A 23743-nucleotide genomic window follows, 5' to 3' on the forward strand; every position below is an offset into this window, starting at 1 on the left:
GTATAACAAAGCGATTGAAACCTGTTTGAAAAATGGGACCACTGGACTTTGTTCATAAGTTGGGTAAAGGCAGAGAATTAATTTAATATTTTTTCACAGTGAACTTTTCAGTATCCATTGCTGTGAATGACTAATATCCAACTTGTCACACAACAGTTCTGTGACCTGTCAAAGTGGACAGTTGTTTACATTGGGAGGGTCCAGTGAACTGAGGTGTTAAAAAGGGTATTAAATGTACCACTTATCAAAACAATATATTTCATCTACTTATTGATATTTGCGGTATGCAATATGTAAAATTAATTCTGTCAGAGTACAATGGAAAAGTATTTAAGGTCAAGATCAAGGTGAACTTTTCATGTGGTCATTGTGCATCTCAGTTTTTAAAGACATAGACAAAACAAACAAAATATTAATCACAAAAAAACAAAAGAAGAAAAAGCAAGAAAATAATCATGCAGAATCTGCTCAGTCATGAGTTGACTAGAGAACTGAGTGAGAAGATTAAAGGATTTAATAAAGATAGAGATTTATGACTCACAAAGAAACTTCTGTGGAGGATATAACGCTACCATTGATCAGTTCTTCACATTAGCAGAGACTTCCTCATTGTATCCAAATGTACAGTATCCTTTCTTTCATGCCCAGACAGTTCACTGTGTAGCTGTGTTCGCTTTGTTAGCTTCCTGGGTAGCTTTTAAGCTTCAAACCATTGACAGTAAAATAAATGGACAGAGCCACTCCATAGGACTTAGACATAAGTGAAGCCAATTTGAACAGACAGTGGTTCCTAATCTTTTTTGGCAGGTGACCCTATTGTGATGTCACAAAACATTGCCGCTGGCGCATCGGGGTCCAGTACACCCTGTTGGGACTTATTTTCCCAATAATGACTGGCATTCTATACATTATCCCTTACATGTTGTGCATCTTTGCTGTATCATCCAGTCGATATCGGTACTTTAATTTTCCACAAATGTTCTAGCAATTTATTCATATATTTGGCTAACTTTGCTACCTGGTTGTTTTGCTACTTTGTTTGAACGTTGATCAAGCATGATTAAGGCCATCAAAGATCTCATACAGGCTGTTTATGTTTTAGCTTGATTGTAACGAAGGACCAGATTTTTTTTCTTAACTTGGATACCATGGGGTTTTTAATATTTTGTATATTAATGTATGTATAATTTGTATGTCATGTACTGGTCATTTGTAAGATACCCAGTATCTTAGCCGACCCCAATTGAATTTCAGACGACCCCAAGGTTGGGAAACGATGGTCTAGAAGGTGTCGCGCATCCTTGGTGTCAGTCAGCCGTTAAGCAACGGACTGAAACACAGGTTTGTTATCATGTAGAGTCAACCAAACAAAACAACACTGAATAGTTTATTCCCCCCAATGCTTCACAAAATATATTACCATAGACTTTCCCTTAGGACTGCCATTGACTTTCTTATCCGGATAATACGGTTAGGCCTACTTCTCTCCTGTGCAACGCAAAGTCGCATGCTCATGACAATATTTAGCATTAGTTAGAAATGTTTACTACGGAGTCGTAAAGTGAGACACGAGGTTATATCAGTCACACAATGTTGGTATTCTCTGAAGATAGAAAAGGGTCATATAAAGGCTTAAAATGCTTCAGATGTAATGTTATGTGATGTCAAAGTGATGCCAAAATTAAAGGGGTCAATGGAAGACACCACAGTGTGACAATTTCCAACAGCTGCCAACTTTAGAATGTTGGAGTTTGTTGGTGTTTGTTGGAGCAGTGTGCAAGCTTCTTTATAATTACACTATTAGTCTTTAGGTGTGAGATTCACAAATCTCACACCCTATCCACCAGCTATCCAATGATCTGCAGACAAGTTGTGAGAGTCAGGCATATTCTTTGATCTTTGGGATAAAGCAGGACTGCTCTTGGAGATAAGCTTGCTTCCTCTTGATTCATACTGTCTCTCTCTCTCCTTATCTTTCTTTCCCTTTGTCTCTCCTTACTTTTGGGTTTGGTCTGTATTCTACTTTATGTTTGATTAATTGTTTTATCTGGTGTATTTGACATTCTAACTTGTTAACTTGTTAAGTTTACATTTAAGTTTGTTGTTTGGTTAAGCTTACTTTGTTCCTTTGTTACAGTATGTTTACCTACCTGAGTTTTACTTTACATTCAGTGATATTGGTCACATTTACCTTTACTGTATGGTGTACTGGTTAAATAAATTGTTAATTCACCCACAAATTACATATCTCTCTTCTTGTATGCCATGCCAATACTCATATAGTTGGTAATCTACTTGGTAATTATTAAAAATCAAGTTCTTAATTTATGGAGTCAGATTAATCGTGGTTTCTCATAATATTACCATACCAGTCTGTTCAATTGTTCATACACGTGTAAACCTTAGACGGCCAATGCAATTCTCATCAGTGAGAAGCGCATTGTGCCCTCCCTTACAACCCTATACCCAACCACCGCTTGCCACAATGGCAAAATCAATTTTTACGGTGTGGTCTATGCAAATTCTGGACTGCAAAAAATGGAAAGAGGATCTTTGCAAGCACATCGGAGCTTACAGGTTTCCACAGGATGGCATGGGTGAGCCTCATTCATAACTTCACCAGACCATTCCAAGTTCCAGTCAGACATCTCTTTATCAGACATCTATTTCAAAGTGATTTGTTATTCGACTAAAAGGTAAATGAAAAAAAAAAACATGATCAGTGATTTGTCAATCAATTTCAGGCAGTGTGTAACAACATGAAATGGATTGTATTGTTTAAATTTGTTTATCCAGGAAGATGTATATGTACATCTGCCTCATAATGACTGTAGGTGGCCCAGCAGTTATGACAATGGTACGTGTGTTTAACTCTTAGAAGTCTTTTTTTGTCTCTTTTATTTAGCATATGAACAAGTACCGTAATTTCCCAGCTATTAGCCGTGGCTTACAGTACATTGATTTTGCAAAATGTCTTCAGCTATGAGGTTAATACCCGGGGGCAGTTAATATGGGATTGTTTCTTTTAACCTGCAAAACACTGTACTGCGGCTTATACAATGCGGCTAATACACAGGAAATTACTGTAAATTAAATTAAATTAATCACAATTTTCTTTTTGCTTTCAGCCACTAACAGAACACAAAGGTAAGTTAAGGTCTTCAAAATTCAAAAGGTGTTTTTATAATATTTCATCTAAGATGCATTTTCCTCATGATCAGGTTAGAAAAGTATGTGCAATATGAATATGACCTGCTGGTATTGCAGTTTCTTTTATATGACAATCCTTTAAGGGAGGGCACAATGTGCTTCTCGCCGATGAGAATTGCAATGGCCGTCCAAGGTTTACACGTGTATGAACAATAGAACAGACTGGTGAAGCAATGGTAATATTACGAGAAAGCACGATTAATCTGACTCCATAAAATTAACAACTTCATTTTGAATTTCTACCAAGTAGATTATCAACTAGCAGAGTATTGGCATGCATACGAGAAGAGATATATATAATTGGTGGGTGAATTAACAATTTATTTTTAACCAGTAAACCATAAAGGTAAATGCGACCAATATCACTTAATTTGAATGTAAAGTAAAACTCAGGTAGGTAAACATACTGTAACAAAGGAACAAATGAACAAGCTAAACCAAGCAACAAACTTAAATGTGAACTAAACAAGTTAACAAGTTAGAATGTCAAATACACCAGATAAAACAATTAATCAAACATCAGTAAAATACAGACCAAAACCAAAAGTAAGGAGAGAGAAGGGGAAAGGGAGAAAGATAAGGAAAGAGAGAGAGAGGGGGGGGGGAGAGAGAGAGGGGGGGGATCAGTGACCTCCCCCCAGCCGCAATAGGAATCAAGAGGAAGCAAGTTTATCAATCCTGATCAATCCTGCTTTATCTCAAAGATCATTTGAATAATTATGCATGACTCCTAATTTGCCTGCAGATAACTGGATAGCTGGTGGATAGGTGTAGGTGTGAGGTTTGTGAATCTGTGAATCTCACACCTAAAGACTATAGTGTAGTTCTTGGTCTACAACTATGCACAGATACATTAGATTGCAATGAAACCATTATCAAACTGTTGCCCACATTACAAATATTAATTAAACATGAAACATGATTGTGTAAACATGAATGTGTTATATTCACAACATACATTTACAGAGATTTCAGAAGTGGCCATAAAACCAGTTTGGTTTTCACAGTGATAATTAGGTAGGCCTGGCACTCTGTGTACTGAAGGAAAGTCCTTTGTTTGAGACGGAGGGTGACCATTTGGCTGCTTTAGCCCAAAATCCTGGCCTTACAATCCCTATATTAATGATATGCAACATTCATTCCACTGACCATTCTTCTAATTAACATTTTACTTGAAATATGTTCTTTCTGTAGACACTGAAGACCAAGAGCTGGACATAATGGAAATCAATAAAGGAAAGTTGCATTTTTTTATGGTAAATTTGGAAAATTATCTATTAAAATAATATCTTTACAGATTTAAATCTAGCCTACTTGATGGTGACATCATGGAGGTAAGATGATAATTAACGGAGACAGAGTTCCACAAAATGAAATGTTTTTATTTAAGCACAGAGGATGGGGAACAAATTAAGAGGAACCTAGACTGGAAGGAAAGAGCTGTAACACAAGTAGGCCTGTCACGATAACAAATTTTGCTGGACGATAAATTGTCTCAGAGAGTATTGCGATAAGCGATAATATTGTCGTTCTGAGAATTTTCCTCGGGAAGAGGAAGACGGCCCACTTGTTGTGTTTTTTTCCCCCCAACTGGGAAAACTGCAGCGGATGATTGTGTTTTAGATGCATATGCATGTTTGTTGTGTTGCCGCTTTTAATTGTGACTGTTTTCCAACAAATGCGACACACCGACTCGCACACGTTCAGTGGTTCACCACGGGCATTCGGTTTAAATCCGAAATGCTCCCACACTGCAGCTGTCGCGTTTGGCTTAGAAACCAATTCCATCTTTTTTGTCTTTATTAGGCGTAGCCTACTCGAACTCGCAACTAGCTTTCTCTCTGCCTAGTGCCTACCGGTATAGACCTCTCCAGAATAAGTCCCGCCTCCTAACTTCCGTATCCATCCAACCTTCGGTAGTCAAATGTCTATGGAAATAACATGGCGTTTTGAAAGATCGTACCTGTCAAACTCTGTAGGTGACAAAGTAGAAAAAGCTGCTGGGCAGATTGGCCTACACACTTCTGCCATCTAGTTTCCACTGGATTTTTTGATTTTCGGTGTTGTTTAAGTAGTATAGTCTATAGTATACTACTTAAACGGCACCGACAATAAAAAAATCCAGTGGAAACTAGATGGCAGAAGTGTGTAGGCCAATCTGCCCACCAGCTTTTTCAACTTCGCTACCTACAGATGTTTTACCGGTATGATATTTCGAAACGCCATGTTATTTCCCATAGACAATCCACGCCCGGAAGTTGGATGGATACGGAAGTTACGGAGGCGGGACTTATTCTGGAGAGGTCAATACTTCTCACGCGGCTCTTTAGCTGCACTCTGTGGTAGGCTACGCGAGTAGTCCTGCCTCCCCACACACCATGCGACTGACAAGTGACTGACATGAGGGTTCACTCATCGTTACTCTAAGGACCCGAGAGAGAGGGAGAGAGAGAGACGAGGAAAACAAACAAGCATGCAAATGGCATTTATCGCGGCCAGAAAAATTATCGAGCTAATTTTAATTATCATGCGATTAATTGATTTATTGAATATCGCGACAGGCCTAAACACAAGACTAAGAAAATATTAATTTATTATTAAAAATGTACAACTTTGTGCCCCATAGAGTGGGAAGGTAACAAAACATGAGACAAGACAATTAATTAGACAGGAGGAAGGGGGGCAGGCTATCCTGAAGAGAGGAATGTTAGGATCACACGTGGATATAGGAGACAGCAACCACCGCAACCCACACAGGTGAACAGTACTGGAAACACACACAGTGAACCCACACATGCACTACAAGCTAAAGACTCCCACCAACACCAGGTGACCAGCCTCCCTTGCAGCACCCCCCACTCCTGCAAAACAAACCACAACAGACAACGAAAAGTACAGACAACAACAGTAATCACACCAGTAGGCCCGGATGACACAGGCTGACCCTTATAGAGCTGACTGAATGGTCCTGTTACAATGAATACAAATAGAAACTAAATCAAAGACATACCAGACATTCACACAATAAGGGAGTGGATGGCCATCCAAACGACAAATTCAAATAGACAACAGACAGACACAACTGCATTGAGAAGCCCAGCATCAATAGGAGGCCTAGATTAGGCTGTAGAATTACACAGCGGGCAGGCCTAACTATGCCTGCATACAGTATGTGCCTACTTAAAGCTTCCCAAAATCATGCAAAAGAAATGACATAAAGCCAAAAGAACATGAAAACGAAAGACTTTTACACTTAACCAAATAAATCACAAGATACAATGACAACAGACAGGTAAATCAATGAGGAAAGATAAACAGAGGCAAAACAGCAACAAGCAAAGGATGGCGACAAACAATGTGAGGTAGACACTCGTCAGCCCACCGGAGGGTCTGCAGTCACGATGATCAGGACACAACTCAGGGGCACAAAGCCCTTAAACGCAAACAGCCCTCAACACAAACAGACGCCACGCCGAGCAATCAATATTGAGCCTTCCAGTATGCGAGAGAATCCCAAAACCGGCTGCCACCCGGAAGATCACCACACAGACCGGAACAGCCATCCCGAGAACGCGCTGAGACAGTAGGGGTTAAGTCATTTAGAGACCTCAGACCAGCCTCAGACGAGTCCAGGAAGTAACGTCAATTCTGGAAATAAGTACATAATTTACTTTACTCTTTATGGAGAATACAGCGGGAAAAAACGTGTTTTCTTTTACAGTTCATGGAAAAAATAGTCACATTAGGTAGAACCTTTTTATTATTATTCGTAATTCACATGTTGTGCAAAATAGACAGACATCAAGATAGACAGGTACTTGAAATGCAATCCCCAGGGGACAATAACTGCAGCGTTGTTGAATTAATTTGATGAGATGTTATCTTAACTTATTTAGAGAAATGTGCCATGTTGTTACTACCTGCTATTTCATGTAATGGTATTATTATAATGGTATTATATGGCATTACATCATGGCATAGCACATTTGTCTTTATGGGTGTCTGGGAATAATGGGAACATTCCCAGTGATGATTGCAGGTTTCTTACTGGTAGGTAGTGTACAACTGGGAAACGGTTAGCAAAAGTAAGAAATAATGGTCCAGGTGTCGTTCTGAACTTTTGTGGTGGAAAAATGTTTAACCCACTTTTCCCTAGCTCATTGAACGTACCGTAGTCCTACGAAAAACTAATTATTTTGCTGTATGTAGTACGTAGCATACTCCGGTATGTGCCTTACAGCAGCTGCTAATGTTACTAGCGAAGTGAGGTTAGCTAAGTTACATACATCGATTTCCTACAATGTGTATACCATTGGATGACTTTCTACCTTGACTTATAATTTCTACATCTAACCAAGCACCAAATATAACATGCAGTGACAGAATACATGTATTAAGCATAATATTAAACTCACCGTTCTGTATCCGTCGTCTTCTTCTTTCCCAGCACTCTCACACTATGGCTACTGGCTAGTAAGCATGAGGCTACGTTGTATGGCGGTCGCATTTTGATGATGTGTCATGTCGCGATGATGCGTGATATTTTTCAGCTTCTGATCAAATTTCATTTGAGACGTTTTCGTCTGACTCCACTTTTTCTGACAGCGGTTTTCCTGAGACCCGACTCATTTTCATCTGATGTCTGATACCTGACTGATAACTTTTCATCTGACTCTGTTTTTTTTCTGACAGCGTTTTTTCTGAGATCTGACAGCATTTTTTTTCTGACAGCGTTTTTTCTGAGACCTGACTCGGAACAACACAGACCGGAACAGCCATCCCGAGAACGCCCTGAGACAGTAGGGGTTAAGTCATTTAGAGACCTCAGACCAGCCTCAGACGAGTCCAGGAAGTTCCCCACTTTTTCTGACAGCATTTTTTTTCTGACAGCGTTTTTTCTGAGACCTGACTCCACTTTTTCTGACAGCATTTTTTCTGAGACCTGACTCCACTTTTTCTGACAGCGTTTTTTCTGAGACCTGACTCATTTGAGATGTTTTTCTGAGGCCGTTTGGCTGTGATTATGCCAGTCATTTCTATTGCGTATACTGAGAGGTGATTATTCAATCTGTCCTTTTTTAAATTCAGGAATGTAAATTCCTATTCCACAATGACCATTTTGGTCTTTTGATCATGAAAAATGTAATAAAACCATAAAATGAAGAGGATAGATATATTTCACTATAATTTGCAAAACTCTGATCAGGGCATTCCCTCTTTTCTTTCAATATTTCTATATTAACCTCTGGAATTGGTAGCTTCCAGGGAGGGACTTCACTCAGAGCTATTGCAGGACTTTATTCTAAATCTTTAATACCATACTGCTCTGCTAATTTATTTATGTTCCATCCAAACCCTTTAGCCTTTGTTTGATACTCCCAACAATCATTCAGTACTGATGCTGCTGGATTATTACTATCCCCCATCAGTCGTACCCTATACTGTATGTTAAAGCCAGCTTAATGTATTTTGGGCTTCCTCTGTCTCTACCAGAATAGCACTTGGAGTTGTTTTGATAGCACCTATGGCCATTCTTAATGCTCCAAACGGAATTCTGTCCAACTTTGTTAAATTAGTTTTGCATGCTGTGCTATTGTCACGGCCCACAGACTCAGGACAGGGAGGTAGAGTTCAAACAAGATAGTTTTATTTCAAAGGAAAACCAGGAAATGGGTTGTCAAACCCAGGCCAGTATCAAACAGTAGTTCCACTGGAAACAGTAGGCCAAGGAGGATCCAAAACACAGATCAGTAAACTTAACGGAAGAAGTCCCAAAACACAGAAGATCGACAGCGACATGTCTCGAAAAAGTTGGGATGGGGACAACAAAAGGCTGGAAAAGTCGTGTAATGATAAAGACAACAAAAGGAGGAACATTTCATAACCAATTAGGTGAACTGGAACAATGATGGGGATAAAAAAGAGCATCCCAGTCTCTCTGTAGTAAAGATGTGGAAGTATTATGGTGTCAAACAATGTATTCATTTCAATTTAGAGGTTTTCCGGTAACACTTTACTTGACGGGTGAGTTCATAGCACATTCATAGCAGCTGTAATAAACTGCACATAAAGCATTCATGACTGTTTCATGAGACATGACTCAACATTCATACCAAACCTTTCATGAATGTGGAAGACAGAACTACGACAACTTGTCAAAATAAAAGTCCAACATCGAATTTGTGTATCTTTGTAAATATTTCATGAATATCTTATGAAGTCTACATCGAATGTCACTTTACAATACAAGTTGTGAAGTATTTGTAATCACCGAGTTTAACACTGGGAGGTAAACTAGCCTACATTCAGCTGACCCGTATTTGTGTAACCTGGAACGGTTGGACGCTCCCAGTAGCAAAATATGAGAAATCATCTGCAAAGGTTATCATAAAACAAATAAATTATTTGCTTGACCATGTTCTGTCTTTTTGGCACTGGAGTAGCCCATTGACTCAGATGTGACATGATCAGGTAAGAGGTTTGGACCAAAAACAGCAATGCTGTTTTGCGACTTTGGACTTTTATTTTGACAAGCTCTCGTCGTTTTGTCTTCCACATTCATGAAAGGTTTGGTATGAATGTTGAGTCATGTCTCATGAAACAGTCATGAATGCTTTATGTGCAGTTTATGACAGCTGCTATGAATGTGTTATGAACTCACCCGTCAAGTAAAGTGTTACCGGTTTTCCTAATGTTTCACCAGACTCTGTGTCAAAATGTGGTTTTAAGAACAATGTAGTCTCAGGTCAGTCTTCATTATGGATCATGGAAAACAGAGAGTTGGACATAAATAATTTTCCAGCAGGATTACATGCAATTGTGCATGTAAAAATAAAATTAGGTCTAATTGCAGATACAATTCTCCTTCCCTACCTGATAAATACACACCAGAGACTCATCTTCAGATCCACCAGCAAAGCTGAGGTCTTACAGTAATGTTTGTGTATAAACCGCAGGACAGTGTTTTATGCAAGTTAAAAAAACTATATTAATACCATATTAACTGTCCCCGTGTATTAACCTCATAGCTCGGCTAATAGTTCAACATGAAGGGGAAATTATGGTATAGGACAGCTAAGACGTATACATATGTTTAATCATATGTAGCTATTTCAGGTTGTTGTTTGCTCAATCATATACTGTATGTTTAACCATGCATATATAATATAATTTAAATTTTTGTCCATATCTGAAATAACATTGAAATCCTGTTATCTCAATGTCAGCCAGCTCCTGAGTTAAAAGGTGAGTGGTTTTGCTTTTAATCTGAATTAAAATCTAAAACTGAATGGCAGCACTTTAGTTTAGAGAACACATGTTAACCAATAATGCTATGTGTATGTATTAGTGCTCAACACGGTCTGTATTAAGCACCATTGCACATTTATTAAGTCTTTTCCAAACAATTTCTTATTGTTATTCAATGGGTTATTTATTCTTGGTTAGTTAACTAGTTGGTTTTAGTCTAAATATAATATAATATACCTAGATCAAAATAGAGTTTATAGATATATAATTGTTATGGAGTAGAATAGTAAAAGCAATAGTGGGCATTTCAAAAGTCAATATTTTTTTCTATAAAGAAATGCAATGGACCCAGCTAAATTGTCATATTATCATACATACAGTATTAACAGAAATTGATGTTGTTGCATGACAACTGCGATGCCATTCATTTTTTCAATTGTTGTGTAACTTCCATTGTTCCAAGAGTTCGAAGATGAAATTCACAGCATTACTGAAATCAATGAAGGTAGGTCAAGTGCATTTGTTTTGGTCATATTCAAATCAGTGATAACACATCAAAATGTAAAACTAACTAAGAACTAAACTGTGTTATATAAAGTACCATTTTTATTGTCATTTAGGATTGAATCTGTTTGATGGAGACATAGTGGAGGTATGTAATATTTTCACTGTTTTCAGTGTGTTCATTTCAGTCAATTTCATACAAACTTATACATTGTAGTTAAGCCCTTCCATGGTCACCCTTTCCTCTGTCCTGATCTATAGATTGTATAGTAGGCCTACTCCCTGCCTCGGACATTGATAAATTACATTGACTCAGACAGACTACTCACAAATTTTACATGTCATGAGGGCAATTTAGCCTTTTTACATCTGGTCACTGACATGTTTAGGCATATTTCCGATTCATAGCAAACTTGTCCTGTACTTGTCCTCCTATCCTGTTTACATATGGGTGTCTTCTGAAATTATGTGTGCAAAATTCCTGCAATTTCATTCGAGAAAACTTTATACAGATATTGCCTAAGCACAACATTAACTTTAAATTTAAAGTTAAGAATAAAGTTAAATTTAAGAATACATACATAAATAAAATAAACAAACAAACAAACAAACTAATAAATACAGATAAAATAATAATACTGGATTTACTGGAATTTGTGCGCAGAGCAATTCGAGGAGCTCTATTTTGAGGGAGGACACCAGATGGGCCAGCTCTGTCCCCTATCTGCTGGGAGATACTCTTGGTGAGTACAAAGCCAGTGGACATCTGAAACAAGAAGTTATTAATTAATCCAGTGGTTCGAATTTGGCAAGTTTGCCTGTGCGTTTAATGAAACTACTGTTCCTGAAAGTTGCAGTCAGTGATTGTACGCAATTTTATAGCATAGCATAGCATTTTTTGTCACATTCAGTAATCATCTCCTCATGATCCGTGAGCACACTGTAAAAAACCTGTTTTTTGACAAAAGGATAATACATAAATAATAACAATAAACATTACATAAACAAACGCGACTTCCTACGCTGACACCTTTAAGTAAGCAATTAAACCACAACACTTTACCTGCAAGTTGACAAGTATATCTGACTTTTTCCATCAACTAATATAAAAGAGTATGATTTGGTGCAAAATAATATCATTATTTTATTTTTAAGATAATATAAAATTAAATCATGAAAATATATTTCAGTGAATAGAGGTTCTTTGATTATTTTTCTCTCAAAAGTCAGATAGACCTTAATTTTCTGATGACAACAAGCTCAACTTGTACCTTATACTGTTTTTTTCACAGATTTACATTCCAAAGGCATCATTCTGAGGGCCTTTGAACAGTTTGGTCTGAAATCGTGCATCAACTTTACCCCATGGCAAAATGAGGATTACTTCATCAAACTCCAGAAATTTGGAGGGTGAGGTCTTCTTTAAGGGATTCCCTGTATGCAATGCTCTTTCATTTGGCTTGGGGAAATGAATACATTTGGTGTGCCTTTTAGGTGTTACTCTAATGTGGGTAAAGTTTCTCCAGGAGGACAGACTGTTTCCATTGGGCATGGCTGTGCAGTAGTTCATATTGTGGAACATGAGCTTCTTCATGCCCTGGGCTTCCATCATGAGCAGTCCAGATACGATAGAGATGACCATGTCACAATAATCTGGGAGAACGTCAAAGAAGGTTCACGACCTTGCTGAACAACTGCTGCATAGTTTAGATTTCAAAATGCTAATATTGAGATAAATCTTTTATAGTACACCCAGAGAAAAGAAAATATGAAATGGATTCTTGATGTTTTTTGTGTCTTTTCCCCAAGGGTTTGAGCACAATTTCAATAAAGTCAGTGAGGATTCCTCTAGCCTTCTCAGTACTTCATATGACTACACATCTGTCATGCACTATAGTGCAGATGCCTTGACTAATGGAAACGGATTCACCATCATCACAAAGCAACCAGAGTTTCAAGATGTGATTGGCAAAAGTATAGAAATGAGCTCAACAGACACACTGGAACTCAACAGGCTTTATCACTGCAGTGAGTGCCATTATCTGACAAATAAATCAGCAACAATTGATTTACAGCAACACCAATTCATGTATATGAAGTTGCATTGTTTTTTTGTTTTTTTATCTCAGAAGCATCTGTCTCCTTCCTGGACCACTGCAGCTTCGATGATGACAGCATGTGTGGAATGAGCGTCTGCTCCAAGAGTTCAGTTCGATGGGAGAGAGTGAGACGAGCTGACGGAGGACCCCGCTCTGACCGCACCTACCTGGGCACTTCCTCTAAGGGTAGAAAGTTAATTTTTTCCTTTCAGGGTAGAACTGTTAATTATTTATAAACAAACAAACAAACAAACACATGCAAAATACTATTTTAAATAAATAGTTTTCCATTCTATTCTATGTATGCATGACAATATTTTTAAACTAACACCTCATGAAAGATAAAGTTAAAGTAGACCGATATTTAGCAGAAGCTTCTATAAAAAGCAACACAGACTTGCAACGGTGGGAGTTGAACCCAGATCAGATTGTCAGACGGTGACATTACCACTGCTCCACCACACCCAATATAACCCATCATTTCTTTATTATTATTATTATTATTTTTAATTAGGTAACGACTTCTTCATGCACTTCAGCACCATGACAGGGGAAAAAGGGGATTCAGCCAGACTGAGCACTAGGAGGATGACTCCTGGTAGATCATGCCAGGTCCAGTGCCTTCAGTTCTACTACTACTACAGCGGGAGTAAAACGGACCTGCTCAACATCTATATCAGAGAGTTTGACAGCGCGGAGGACGCAGAAGGAACACACAGACTCATGGGTCAGATCACAGGTAATGTCGGCAGTGGAATCTCACTTAAATCTGATTCAGATAATACAGGTTTTTGTGACTGATGAATGATTCAGAATTTTGGGAATGATAGGGGGAAAATAAGGGAATTCTGAAAGATTTACTTTCATTTTTTATTTACTTCTGAGATTTACTTCTGAAAGATAACTTTTAATCCAAGAACATGCCTAGAGACAATTGGTCAACTTCCTCAACTACCTACTTGCTTGTTTTCCTTAGGTTCTCCGGCGGATAATTGGCAGCTCCACCATGTTCCCCTGAATGCTTCTAAGACCTTCCAGGTGGAGTTTGAGGCCTACAAAGGAACAGGCGAGTCCATCGGTGGCTTCTCTGTGGACGACATCAACCTGTCAGAGACTGAATGCCCCCATGAAACATGGCAGATCAGTAACTTTGAAGAGTTTTTGAACAACAATCAGACCTTTCTTTTCAGCCCAAGGTACTACTCAACAGACAGCTATGGCTTTCAGATCATTCTCGTGCGGAGTCCAAGAGCTATAAGCCTGTTTATACGGCTTGTGTCTGGAGACTATGATGACAAACTGGAGTGGCCACTGGCGTGGAGGCAGATTACGTTTCTGATGCTGGACCAGAATCCTCACATGCAGCTGCGCATGTCCCAGCAGAGGAGCTTAACCACAGACCCAACAGTGATGAACAGTGAGTATAATGTGCTTATAGCCACGATACTACTGAGATGTTTCTTTTCTTTTTTTTTTTTTGATTTCTCTTGAAAATGTAACAGCATGCAAATTCCCCATCATTGCCTAAACCAATATGTGGCTTTGTTTGTTTATGTTAAATACAGATAATGGGGATTTCTATTGGGGAAACCCTCGAGAGGTTGGATCTCTATTCGAAGAGGGCGGTGAGACCTTTTTTGCTTCCAATCTTTATGGAATACGAATTTTCATGACCATGGAAGACCTTCGGAAGAGAGACTTCCTGAAAGGAGGCGATGCCATCTTCTCCTTCACCATGCAAGGTGTCCCTTTCTAAACCACTTATTGCATGATGAGAATGGGGGTAAATGTAAAGTTTATATTTTTGGAGCAGTTGCAGTGTGCAGACCACACTTCTTCCAATGGTGGTAAATGTAAAAATTGTTAATTTGCTTGAGTGCAGTGACTCTCACATGCAAAATCTTACATGCCTTCATGTAATGTTCAATTAATACATTCAGGAGCTGATGTAGCCTACTAAGAGAATAGCGCCTGCTTCACATTTTATTTGTGCCTTCTTCATGGCATGATATAGACGAACACAATTTAAAAGGCAAGTTTTGATGGTTAAATAACTTGTAATAGGGAGAAGTGCGTGCATTTCGCAGCCCTATCTTCCTCATCTACAGAGAAACAGCCTTGCAACTTGTTCCCTCCTGACCCGGAGAATACAGAAATTGCTTTACAGAAATTTTGCAATAGACTATTTCTACAAAATCGTGTTATATTCTTCTTAGCCGGTTTGTAAACAAATCCACATGTAGCATGAGGTTGTGAGCATGAGTGGTACTTACGTCAATTGTGTAAAATATAAATACTCCGCAACTGTAGGGGGAGCCCAGTAGCAAAACAACTGAAATCACATTAGACACCTTTAATTTGGGGCACTGGTAGCATACTGGCTAAGGAGCTGGGCTAGCATGCAGTAGCCTGAAAAGTTGTGGGTTCAATTCCTGGATTCCACCACTTAACCCAAAGTTGCTGTGGGGATAATGGCCCTTGTAATATAATAGACGCTTTGGATAAAAGCGTCTGCTAAATGAGTAAATGTAAATGTTGTCATCAGTTGACTAAATTCCACGTATTAGGGCATGGCACAGCATGCACTTTCTGCGGACGGAAAAAGATGGTATTTACGCTGTCTACGCCTGTTTGCCACTCAGGGCTCTATCTTGCACTCCAGACTTTGTATACTCGTGCTTTTGTCTTTCCTATTTTGCAGTCAGCGCATAGTGGAATTTTCCCTCCACAGGTAAATGTCCGTAAATTAGGAAATTCAATTGCACCCACGGGGGCAGTTCCGCGAAAAGAGGGGGCGTGTTCCGGCGCAAATGTTCCCTGTTGATATTTTGCAGTTTCAGAAAACAATTCTGCCACAGACCAGGAACCATCTTTTTTTGTAACATCTAAATGCAATATCTTTACATCAACAACGACTAATTACGACCTTTTCATTTGGACAACTTTATACAGCCCTATAAAGGCTAAAGTTACCTTTAGTTTTGTTCCAATTTACCGTTGTGTATGGCTTTAAACATCGTGTGCGCTTTAACATCAGCCTAAGCATTATTTTTGACAAAGGTTTTGACAAGCACCACAATTTTGCCTACCTTGTTGTAGCCCATCTGAAATAACTCCAAGCTTTGCTATGTTCCCTCCATCCTTTCGTTGTTTTCAAAAAACATTTTATATCCATGATGGCCTTGAAGTCTTGAGTAAGTGAATTAGCTTAAATCAGCTTATTATGTGCTGTTAACCAGCAACCATAGATAGTAAAAGAAAGCAGCAAGTAGCCTTGGCTACAATTTCTGTAGTTGCTGCGTCCATTCATTGTATTCTCTGTCCTGCTCAAACAAAAGTTGTGCGTGCATTAAGTTGATGATAACGTGTTTACAAACTCTACTTTACAGAAAATATTGTAAATAGCCTACTGTCATGCAGTTAATGGGATACTGTGCAGATTTGGAAAGTTAGGTCAACTTAGAAACTGTTTCTCGTTGTTGAGTTGCCTGATGGTAAGGTACAGCCGTAGCTTACACCTGCAGGAGCCCTTGCTTGGCCGCCTGTGCTGCGCAACGCACACCTCGCTCTTTTCATCTATACGACGCAGTTCCCATTTCTGCAAACCATACATAATTACAAGGAAATATATTACCACATGAGGGAAATCAGTGTGGTGTCCATTAAGATGTGAAAAAATAGGTATAAATCTAGCGTACACATTTCCATTAATCACGGATGTGTTGATGACATAAATTAGGAAATATTAGAGGACTTAAGGTGACGTGATATTGAACTGCATGCCGATGCCATTTAACCCAAATGCCCCAGCAGCAGAACAAGAGAGGAGAGCTTATCTGACAGAAGATCTACATTGTCTATAGTGAGGTAATGTAGATTACATTGCAAAAATATCACCATGCATTCATAACCTTGTGATTCAGTGAGAGTGATCCCAAAACATCGGAAAGTATGTCTTTGTCACATTTCTGTAATACATTTTGTCAAGAGGAAAAATCAATAGCAAACTGTTCCCAACTGAACAGTGCTTATAGCGCTGTGAACGCTCCTGGCTGCGCTGGCAAATCCGCCATCATAATAGCAATCCGCTATGGAACAAGCATGCCTGTTGTTAAAGGGAATGTGAGATGATGCTCTGATTGGTTTATTGCACGTTACGCCCAAACCACACCCATGAGTAATGTAGCTACTTCAGACCACCCCATTTTAGATTTGCCTCGGCGCAACAGTCATTTATCCCGCCGTTAAAATAGCAACAGCGCCCAAGATCTGCCCTCAAAGCCACTTGTGTGTTGCGGTTTCAAACTTCCGTTTTAGGTTGTTAAGATAGCGCCCTCAGTGTTATAGTCACTTGACAGATTCTTTAGTTTAGAATTTAGTGATGTAATCTCTCTCTCTCTCTTTCTCTGTCGGTTTCAGATCTAAGACCTCTGCTTACAATCAACTCTCTGCCCTGTGCCAGAATTCCTCAGCAGAACTTTACTGCAGTTCCTGGAGAGAGTGCTGATGATGGTGCATGTTCAGGGTATGCTCTTCAAACAACGGTTCATGAAGTCACTTAGTAGAAGCATTATTTTTGTGAAGTAAAATGGGCTTGGAATTGGCAAAACAATGAATGACCTGAATACAAAATAAATCCTACAAGATGATCTCAGAATGAATTTGCATGATGATTGCGTTGGTATTTACCCTTTAGAGTGTTCACGATTGTCTGATGGGTACATCTATTCACAGCGTTTTTTGCTTTTTTCCCCCAAGTGTCACCTCTACAACTATCGCTACCCCAACTACAACCACACCAAGCTCTTGTGTCAGCATTTTGTGCAGCTTCTCCCCTAAGATGGTGTGCTCACCGCTGATCCTGCTCATCACTTTGTACTTGTTGTTGAATGACTGATTACCAGGGCTGGCGTCTGCATTACTGATACATTCTAAATGTTTATGCTAAGAGGTTGGCACACCACCATACATACTCATGGTGATTCTGGTATTCTGGGAAAGCAGTTGAAATGAAATCCTTCAATGAAAACTAAATATATTGGCTAGTTGCATTTTTTCAACGGTTAACACATTGTGGGCCTTATTATCGTAGTCTAAAACGCATAGTCACTGGCGAAAACCTTATTTAAATTTAGTGGGATGTCCAGTTCGCATCGGAAGTGTTTTTGTTATCAAACGTCGGGCGGATGGTGCAACAAGGCGTTACTAAGTTTCTTAATTAGTCGTGTGTTTTGGGCTTAACATAAACCAAGGGGAATGACATCTGGCATTCCCTTTTCCCATCCGGTATTTACCTAGCAGAGCCTGTACACGCATTTGCACTCGTCTATTATTTGAAATCATTGTCAAAGTGAAACTAACTTCACCGTGGTGTCAGTCAACAACAAAACAGTTATACACAGTTCATTACTTTCACTATTGACTGACAATGGGTTACCATCGTAAACATAGTCTGGAAAAAGCAACGCTTACCCCAATAATGTTCGAATGACTTAATAAAAAAACATTTATCCCGAGTTGCTGCTTACATCTTGTGACAGTGCATCTTCAGCTGTGCTTCAAATTTGCCTCTCGCACCTCGCCTAATCACTTTTATCCGTGATTGAGTTGGGCTCACCTACTATAAATGCACTCAGTGAATTCAGTCTCCCTGCTGAAAGTTACATCTCTGGTCTCATCACCAAGTGCAACTCCTCCACCTGTCAGTTGGACCCTGTTCCGACAAGCCTAGTCAAGATGTGCCTACCATCCATCATCTCAATGATAACATCAATAATTAACACCTCGCTCATCACTGGTCAAATCCCTCCTTCATTGAAGACTGCTATTGTCAAACCAACCCTGAAAAAACCTGGGCTGAACCATGATGACCTCAACAACTACCGACCCATCTCCAATTTACCATTCATTTAAAAAATTATGGAGAGGGTGGTGGCATCTCAACTCCAGGATCATTTGAAGGACAATGATCTGTTTGAGCCATTTCAGTCTGGATTTCGACCAAAGCACAGCACATAGACTGCCTTGGTGAAGGTAACAAATGACCTCCTCTGCACAGCTGATGCTGGACTCATTTCCATCCTAATCCTCCTTGACCTGAGTGCAGCTTTTGACACCATATCCCATCAGCTGCTTCTGGAGCGTCTTACCAGCATTGGAGTGCAGGGCAGTGTTCATCAATGGTTCACCTCCTATCTCTCTGGCAGGACACAGCTTGTCCAGATTTTGGACCACAAGTCGGAGAGTGCTGCTGTCACAAAGGGAGTGCCACAGGGGTCTGTTCTGGGGCCCCTGCTCTTCATCATCTACCTCCTCCCACTGGGAAATATCCTGAGGCAACATGGTGTTCAGTTTCACTGCTATGCTGATGACACCCAGCTTTATATGTCCACCAAACCGACTGCCTCCCTTTCTCCTGCTGCGATGACTGCCTGTCTGCATGATATAAATCTGTGGATGACTAACAACTACCTGAAACTGAACAGTAACAAGACTGAATTACTTGTTGTTGGCTCAAAAACAATGCTGGCAAAGATGGAAAACAGACTCTCCCTATCTATAGATGGCTCCAACATTGCCGGCTCCACCAAGGTGAAGAGTCTTGGTGTTATACTAGACAGCACACTTTCATTCACTGCCCATATTAACAGTGTGTCTCGCAGCGCCTTTTTCCATCTGCGCAACATCGCAAGACTGCGCCCCTCCCTCAGTCAGCAGAGTGCAGAAGTACTTGTAAACGCCTATGTTACATCCCGCATTGATTACTGCAATTCCATCTTCTCTGGCATTCCACAGAAATCACTCCACCCACCTACAAATAATCCAGAACTCTGTAGCCAGGATAGTAACAGGCACAAAGTCCACAGGCCACATAACACCTGTACTGTTGCAGCTACACTGGTTACCAGTTACCCAGAGAGTCCAGTTTAAGATCTTACTGTTGACATATAAGGCCCTGCATAACCTTGCTCCCAATTATATAACCGACCTATTAGAGAGCTACACCCCTTCCCGCTCACTGCGATCCTCATCAGCTGGTCTGCTCAAGGTGCCCAAGATGAACCTCAGCACCATGGGAGAGAGAGCGTTCTCCCACACAGCCCCAAAGCTATGGAACTCACTTCCAAACAACATCAGGCAGTGTGAATCCACTGCCCAGTTTAAAAAGGAACTGAAAACGTATCTCTTCAGACTAGCCTATGGACTGTGATATGGCTAAATGGACTATATATATATTTTTCTCCTTTTTTGATATATATATATATATATATATATATTTTTTTTTTTTTTTTTTTTCTCTCTCTTCTATTTGTTTTATCTGTAAAGCGACCTTGGGTGTCCTGAAAGGTGCTCTTTAAATAAAATGTATTAATATTATTACCAGTTTGCAAAATGATGGTGAATAACTACTCATTGTGAGATGAATTTCGTAATATCTTTATTCTAATTATATTTCCCATTGTAATCGTGTAATTTATGATGTTTTGCATGGATGTGCACTAGTGCCCGTTCGTGGATGAGAGAAGCAGGGTGCGTTGTGCTCTTCACTGTTGATAATGTGCTCTTAAAATAACATATAAACTAGAGATGCACCGATTGATCGGCTGGTGACCGGAATTGGCCGATTTTCACGTGATCGGCCATGACCGGCGATCGGCCGGTCAGTCACATGCCGATTTTATGCCGGTCAAATGCACTGAAAAGATGGAAATTAACTCTTTGTGTGTGCTGTGAAGTGGTTAGAAAAAATGAAATCCGAATCGGCTAAAATCGGTATCTGCAGGTCAAAATCGGAAATCGGTATCGGCCCAGAAAATTGCAATCGGTGCATCTCTAATATAAACAACTCGCAATGGATTTCTGACCAGGTTTCTCTTGGTCAGTGGCGTATTGCGTTTTAGGTAGTGTACGATAGCAATTTTTATATAATGCGCCAGACCCCTCCTTAGGTTATTAATTGCCACACCCCTTGGTGCGTTACTCAAAAAAAGAGACGGGCATGGCGAACAAACTCGAGTCTAAGCTTTGCGTCGTGATAATTATAGACTTTCCGCCAAAAATAGGGCCTTGTAATGGTAATGCCAGTTTTGCATGCTCATTCCAGTAAAGTTTGAGTCTATGTAAAATGTATAGGATAACCTTTATCTACAATTATTAGTTGGGTCTTATTGTATGGTTTATCTAGATTTTTCTGATATTCTTATGTTTTGTTTTAAGGTATGTCTATATTTTTCTTTTAATTTTATTCTGATGGATTTGTTAGATGTCTGTATGTGAATAAACATGGTCCTGACATCAATTGTTGACACAGTTCTCCTCTAAGTTACTGAGTCAGTTAAATATTTTAAATTAAAGAGAACATTTCACTATATCAACAAATCCTATGACCAGTGGCGTCATGCCCATTGAAATCAAGGGGGCACGTGCCCCCTCGGATTTTCCTCCCTGATAATTTTTTTGATCATAACTTTGTTCCTATTATGCTCCATAATAAGCCAGAGCCTAAAAAGACTCAAATTTATTCTTCTGGATGTGTAGTAAAACGTAGCAAAATAGCTGAAGACCGGTCAACATCAGCCCTTTTCCTAAAATTGGTGTCTGTATGTTCCTGTAACAACTCACACGCGAATTGAGCATGCAATGTTTTGCTTGTGTTAAACTGTTACAGTTAACTTTAGGCTACAGTTTGAACAGTTGAACTGTTACAGTTACAGTTTAAACAGATAGGCTAAAGTCAGGTTGAAGTGGTAAGTAGTCTAGCTATACAATAAAAAGTAGTGGAATTATTTGTCGTTGACCAGGACATTTTGACTTGGTGATCAAATAGTTAGAACTATGGATTTGATGTTGGCCGCGAATTCAGAGCATTATGTTAACGTTAGCCTACATGGTGTCAGTGTAACGTAGCCTACAATATTACAAATATTTGGCAAAGTCTCCTGGTTCAATTGTTTCCAGTTTCATAGAAACGAGGGTGTTAAATTTGCAGTGACTACAAAATCCAACCTAATAACATTAGGCCTACCAAGGCATTGCGTTGGATGTTTCTCTTGTTCTCTTCATGTATCTGGCAGCTTGTAAAACACATCGGTTGGTGAAAGAACTGTAAGCTCAAATTCAGCTCATTAAAGTGTAAGCTCATTAAAGCATGTTTAGACATATTACAGTATGTAACCATATTCCGTCCGTTCGAAAAAAAAAGTTGTGCTAACTGTTCTAGTTTGTTACAAGCAGCATGGGCCGTCAGGCAGGTAGTTAACATAAACATTTTTTGCTAGGCTAGCCTTCCTGCTGCAACGTTACACCATTTGTACAAGACAAGTAGAGCTATTTTATCCAGTGTAATTTATCACTTACCACTATCTTGTTTTTTCTTGTCATCCTCTTCCTTTCTCTTCTGGCTTCCGGACGCATAACTCCGCTTCATTATGACTGCCGAGGTTTTATATTTTCGCGGCAGCAGCAGAGACCACAAACCTGGCTGGCTGGCTGCTTTCAGCGACTACTGAGAGGGGCCCCCTTGAGGGGGATCCCGGTATTGCCGGTAACAGTGTCGTTGCACTTTACTGCATTGACTATCAAAGGGGTGCTCACAGTTTGTCGTTGCATTTTATTTTTAACCAGTCGTTGTCTTGGGGCCCCTGGCCAGCTCGGGGCCCCAAGCAATTGCTTGGTTTGCTTGCCTTCTAGCGACGGGCCTGGTGAAGTCTGTGTAGGGTTTTCCAGGCTCCATTTCTTTTTACGAGACACCCTGCTCACTTGAGCCATCTACCGGTTGTTTGGGTTGTTGCAGCGTCTCACTGGAAAAATACAAATTAAAGTCGCGTGATCCCACGCGCGGACCGCGAGTGAAGCTGGCCAAGTCGAAGCACTGCCCACTGTAGGTGTGTGTGGTATGTAGGTGTGTGTGTGTGGTATGTAGGTGTGTGTGTGGTATGTAGGTGTGTGTGTGTGTGGTATGTAGGTGTGTGTGGTATGTAGGTGTGTGTGTGGTATGTAGGTGTGTGTGGTATGTAGGTGTGTATGGTATGTAGGTGTGTGTGTGTGATATGTAGGTGTGTGTGTGGTATGTAGGCGTGTGTGTGTGGTATGTAGGCGTGTGTGTGTGGTATGTAGGTGTGTGTGTGTGGTATGTAGGTGTGTGTGTGTGTGGTATGTAGGTGTGTGTGTGGTATGTAGGTGTGTGTGTGTGTGGTATGTAGGTGTGTGTGGTATGTAGGTGTGTATGGTATGTAGGTGTGTGTGTGGTATGTAGGTGTGTGTGTGGTATGTAGGCGTGTGTGTGTGGTATGTAGGTGTGTGTGTGGTATGTAGGTGTGTGTGTGTGTGGTATGTAGGTGTGTGTGGTATGTAGGTGTGTGTGGTATGTAGGTGTGTATGGTATGTAGGTGTGTGTGTGTGGTATGTAGGTGTGTGTGTGGTATGTAGGCGTGTGTGTGTGGTATGTAGGTGTGTGTGTGTGGTATGTAGGTGTGTGTGTGGTATGTAGGTGTGTGTGTGTGGTATGTAGGGGTGTGTGTGGTATGTAGGTGTGTGTGTGGTATGTAGGTGTGTGTGTGGTATGTAGGTGTGTGTGTGTGTGGTATGTAGGTGTGTGTGGTATGTAGGTGTGTATGGTATGTAGGTGTGTGTGTGTGTGGTATGTAGGCGTGTGTGTGTGGTATGTAGGTGTGTGTGTGGTA

General features: G+C 40.0%; 1 protein-coding gene across 3 annotated transcripts; it reads left to right on the forward strand.

Annotated features, from left to right (window-relative positions):
• Nucleotides 1-519: 519 nt before the first annotated feature.
• LOC121720183 (meprin A subunit beta-like) lies at nucleotides 520-19213 on the forward strand. 3 transcript variants are annotated; one of them, XM_042106126.1, is made up of 16 exons: nucleotides 894-957; nucleotides 1255-1341; nucleotides 4405-4466; nucleotides 10437-10455; nucleotides 10922-10963; nucleotides 11079-11110; nucleotides 11627-11705; nucleotides 12255-12372; nucleotides 12457-12635; nucleotides 12772-12990; nucleotides 13092-13247; nucleotides 13576-13800; nucleotides 14038-14478; nucleotides 14627-14803; nucleotides 17481-17586; nucleotides 17820-19213. In XM_042106126.1, exons 3-16 carry the CDS (start codon nucleotides 4431-4433, stop codon nucleotides 17956-17958), a joined length of 1968 nt encoding a protein of 655 aa, XP_041962060.1. In that variant the 5' UTR covers nucleotides 894-957; nucleotides 1255-1341; nucleotides 4405-4430; the 3' UTR covers nucleotides 17959-19213. The 3 variants fall into 3 exon arrangements, with proteins under 3 accessions (XP_041962061.1, XP_041962060.1, XP_041962062.1); XM_042106127.1 differs by lacking the exon at nucleotides 10437-10455 and having other exon boundaries at nucleotides 520-1341; nucleotides 10924-10963; XM_042106128.1 differs by lacking the exons at nucleotides 894-957; nucleotides 1255-1341; nucleotides 4405-4466; ... (2 more) ...; nucleotides 11079-11110; nucleotides 11627-11705 and having other exon boundaries at nucleotides 12260-12372; nucleotides 12489-12635.
• Nucleotides 19214-23743: the final 4530 nt, after the last annotated feature.

The sequence above is a fragment of the Alosa sapidissima genome, chromosome 10 (assembly GCF_018492685.1).
Source record: "Alosa sapidissima isolate fAloSap1 chromosome 10, fAloSap1.pri, whole genome shotgun sequence".
NCBI classification, from domain to species: Eukaryota; Metazoa; Chordata; class Actinopteri; order Clupeiformes; family Clupeidae; genus Alosa; species Alosa sapidissima.

What these genes read in the sequence shown, in the direction of transcription:
- LOC121720183 (XM_042106126.1), top strand. Translation starts at nt 4,431, where the DNA reads ATGGAAATCAATAAAGGAAAGTTGCATTTTTTTATG. An exon ending in TTGATGGAGACATAGTGGAG is followed by an intron (nt 11,111 to 11,626) that starts GTATGTAATATT and finishes ATTTGTGCGCAG; the next exon opens with AGCAATTCGAGGAGCTCTAT. An exon ending in AAACTCCAGAAATTTGGAGG is followed by an intron (nt 12,373 to 12,456) that starts GTGAGGTCTTCT and finishes TGTGCCTTTTAG; the next exon opens with GTGTTACTCTAATGTGGGTA.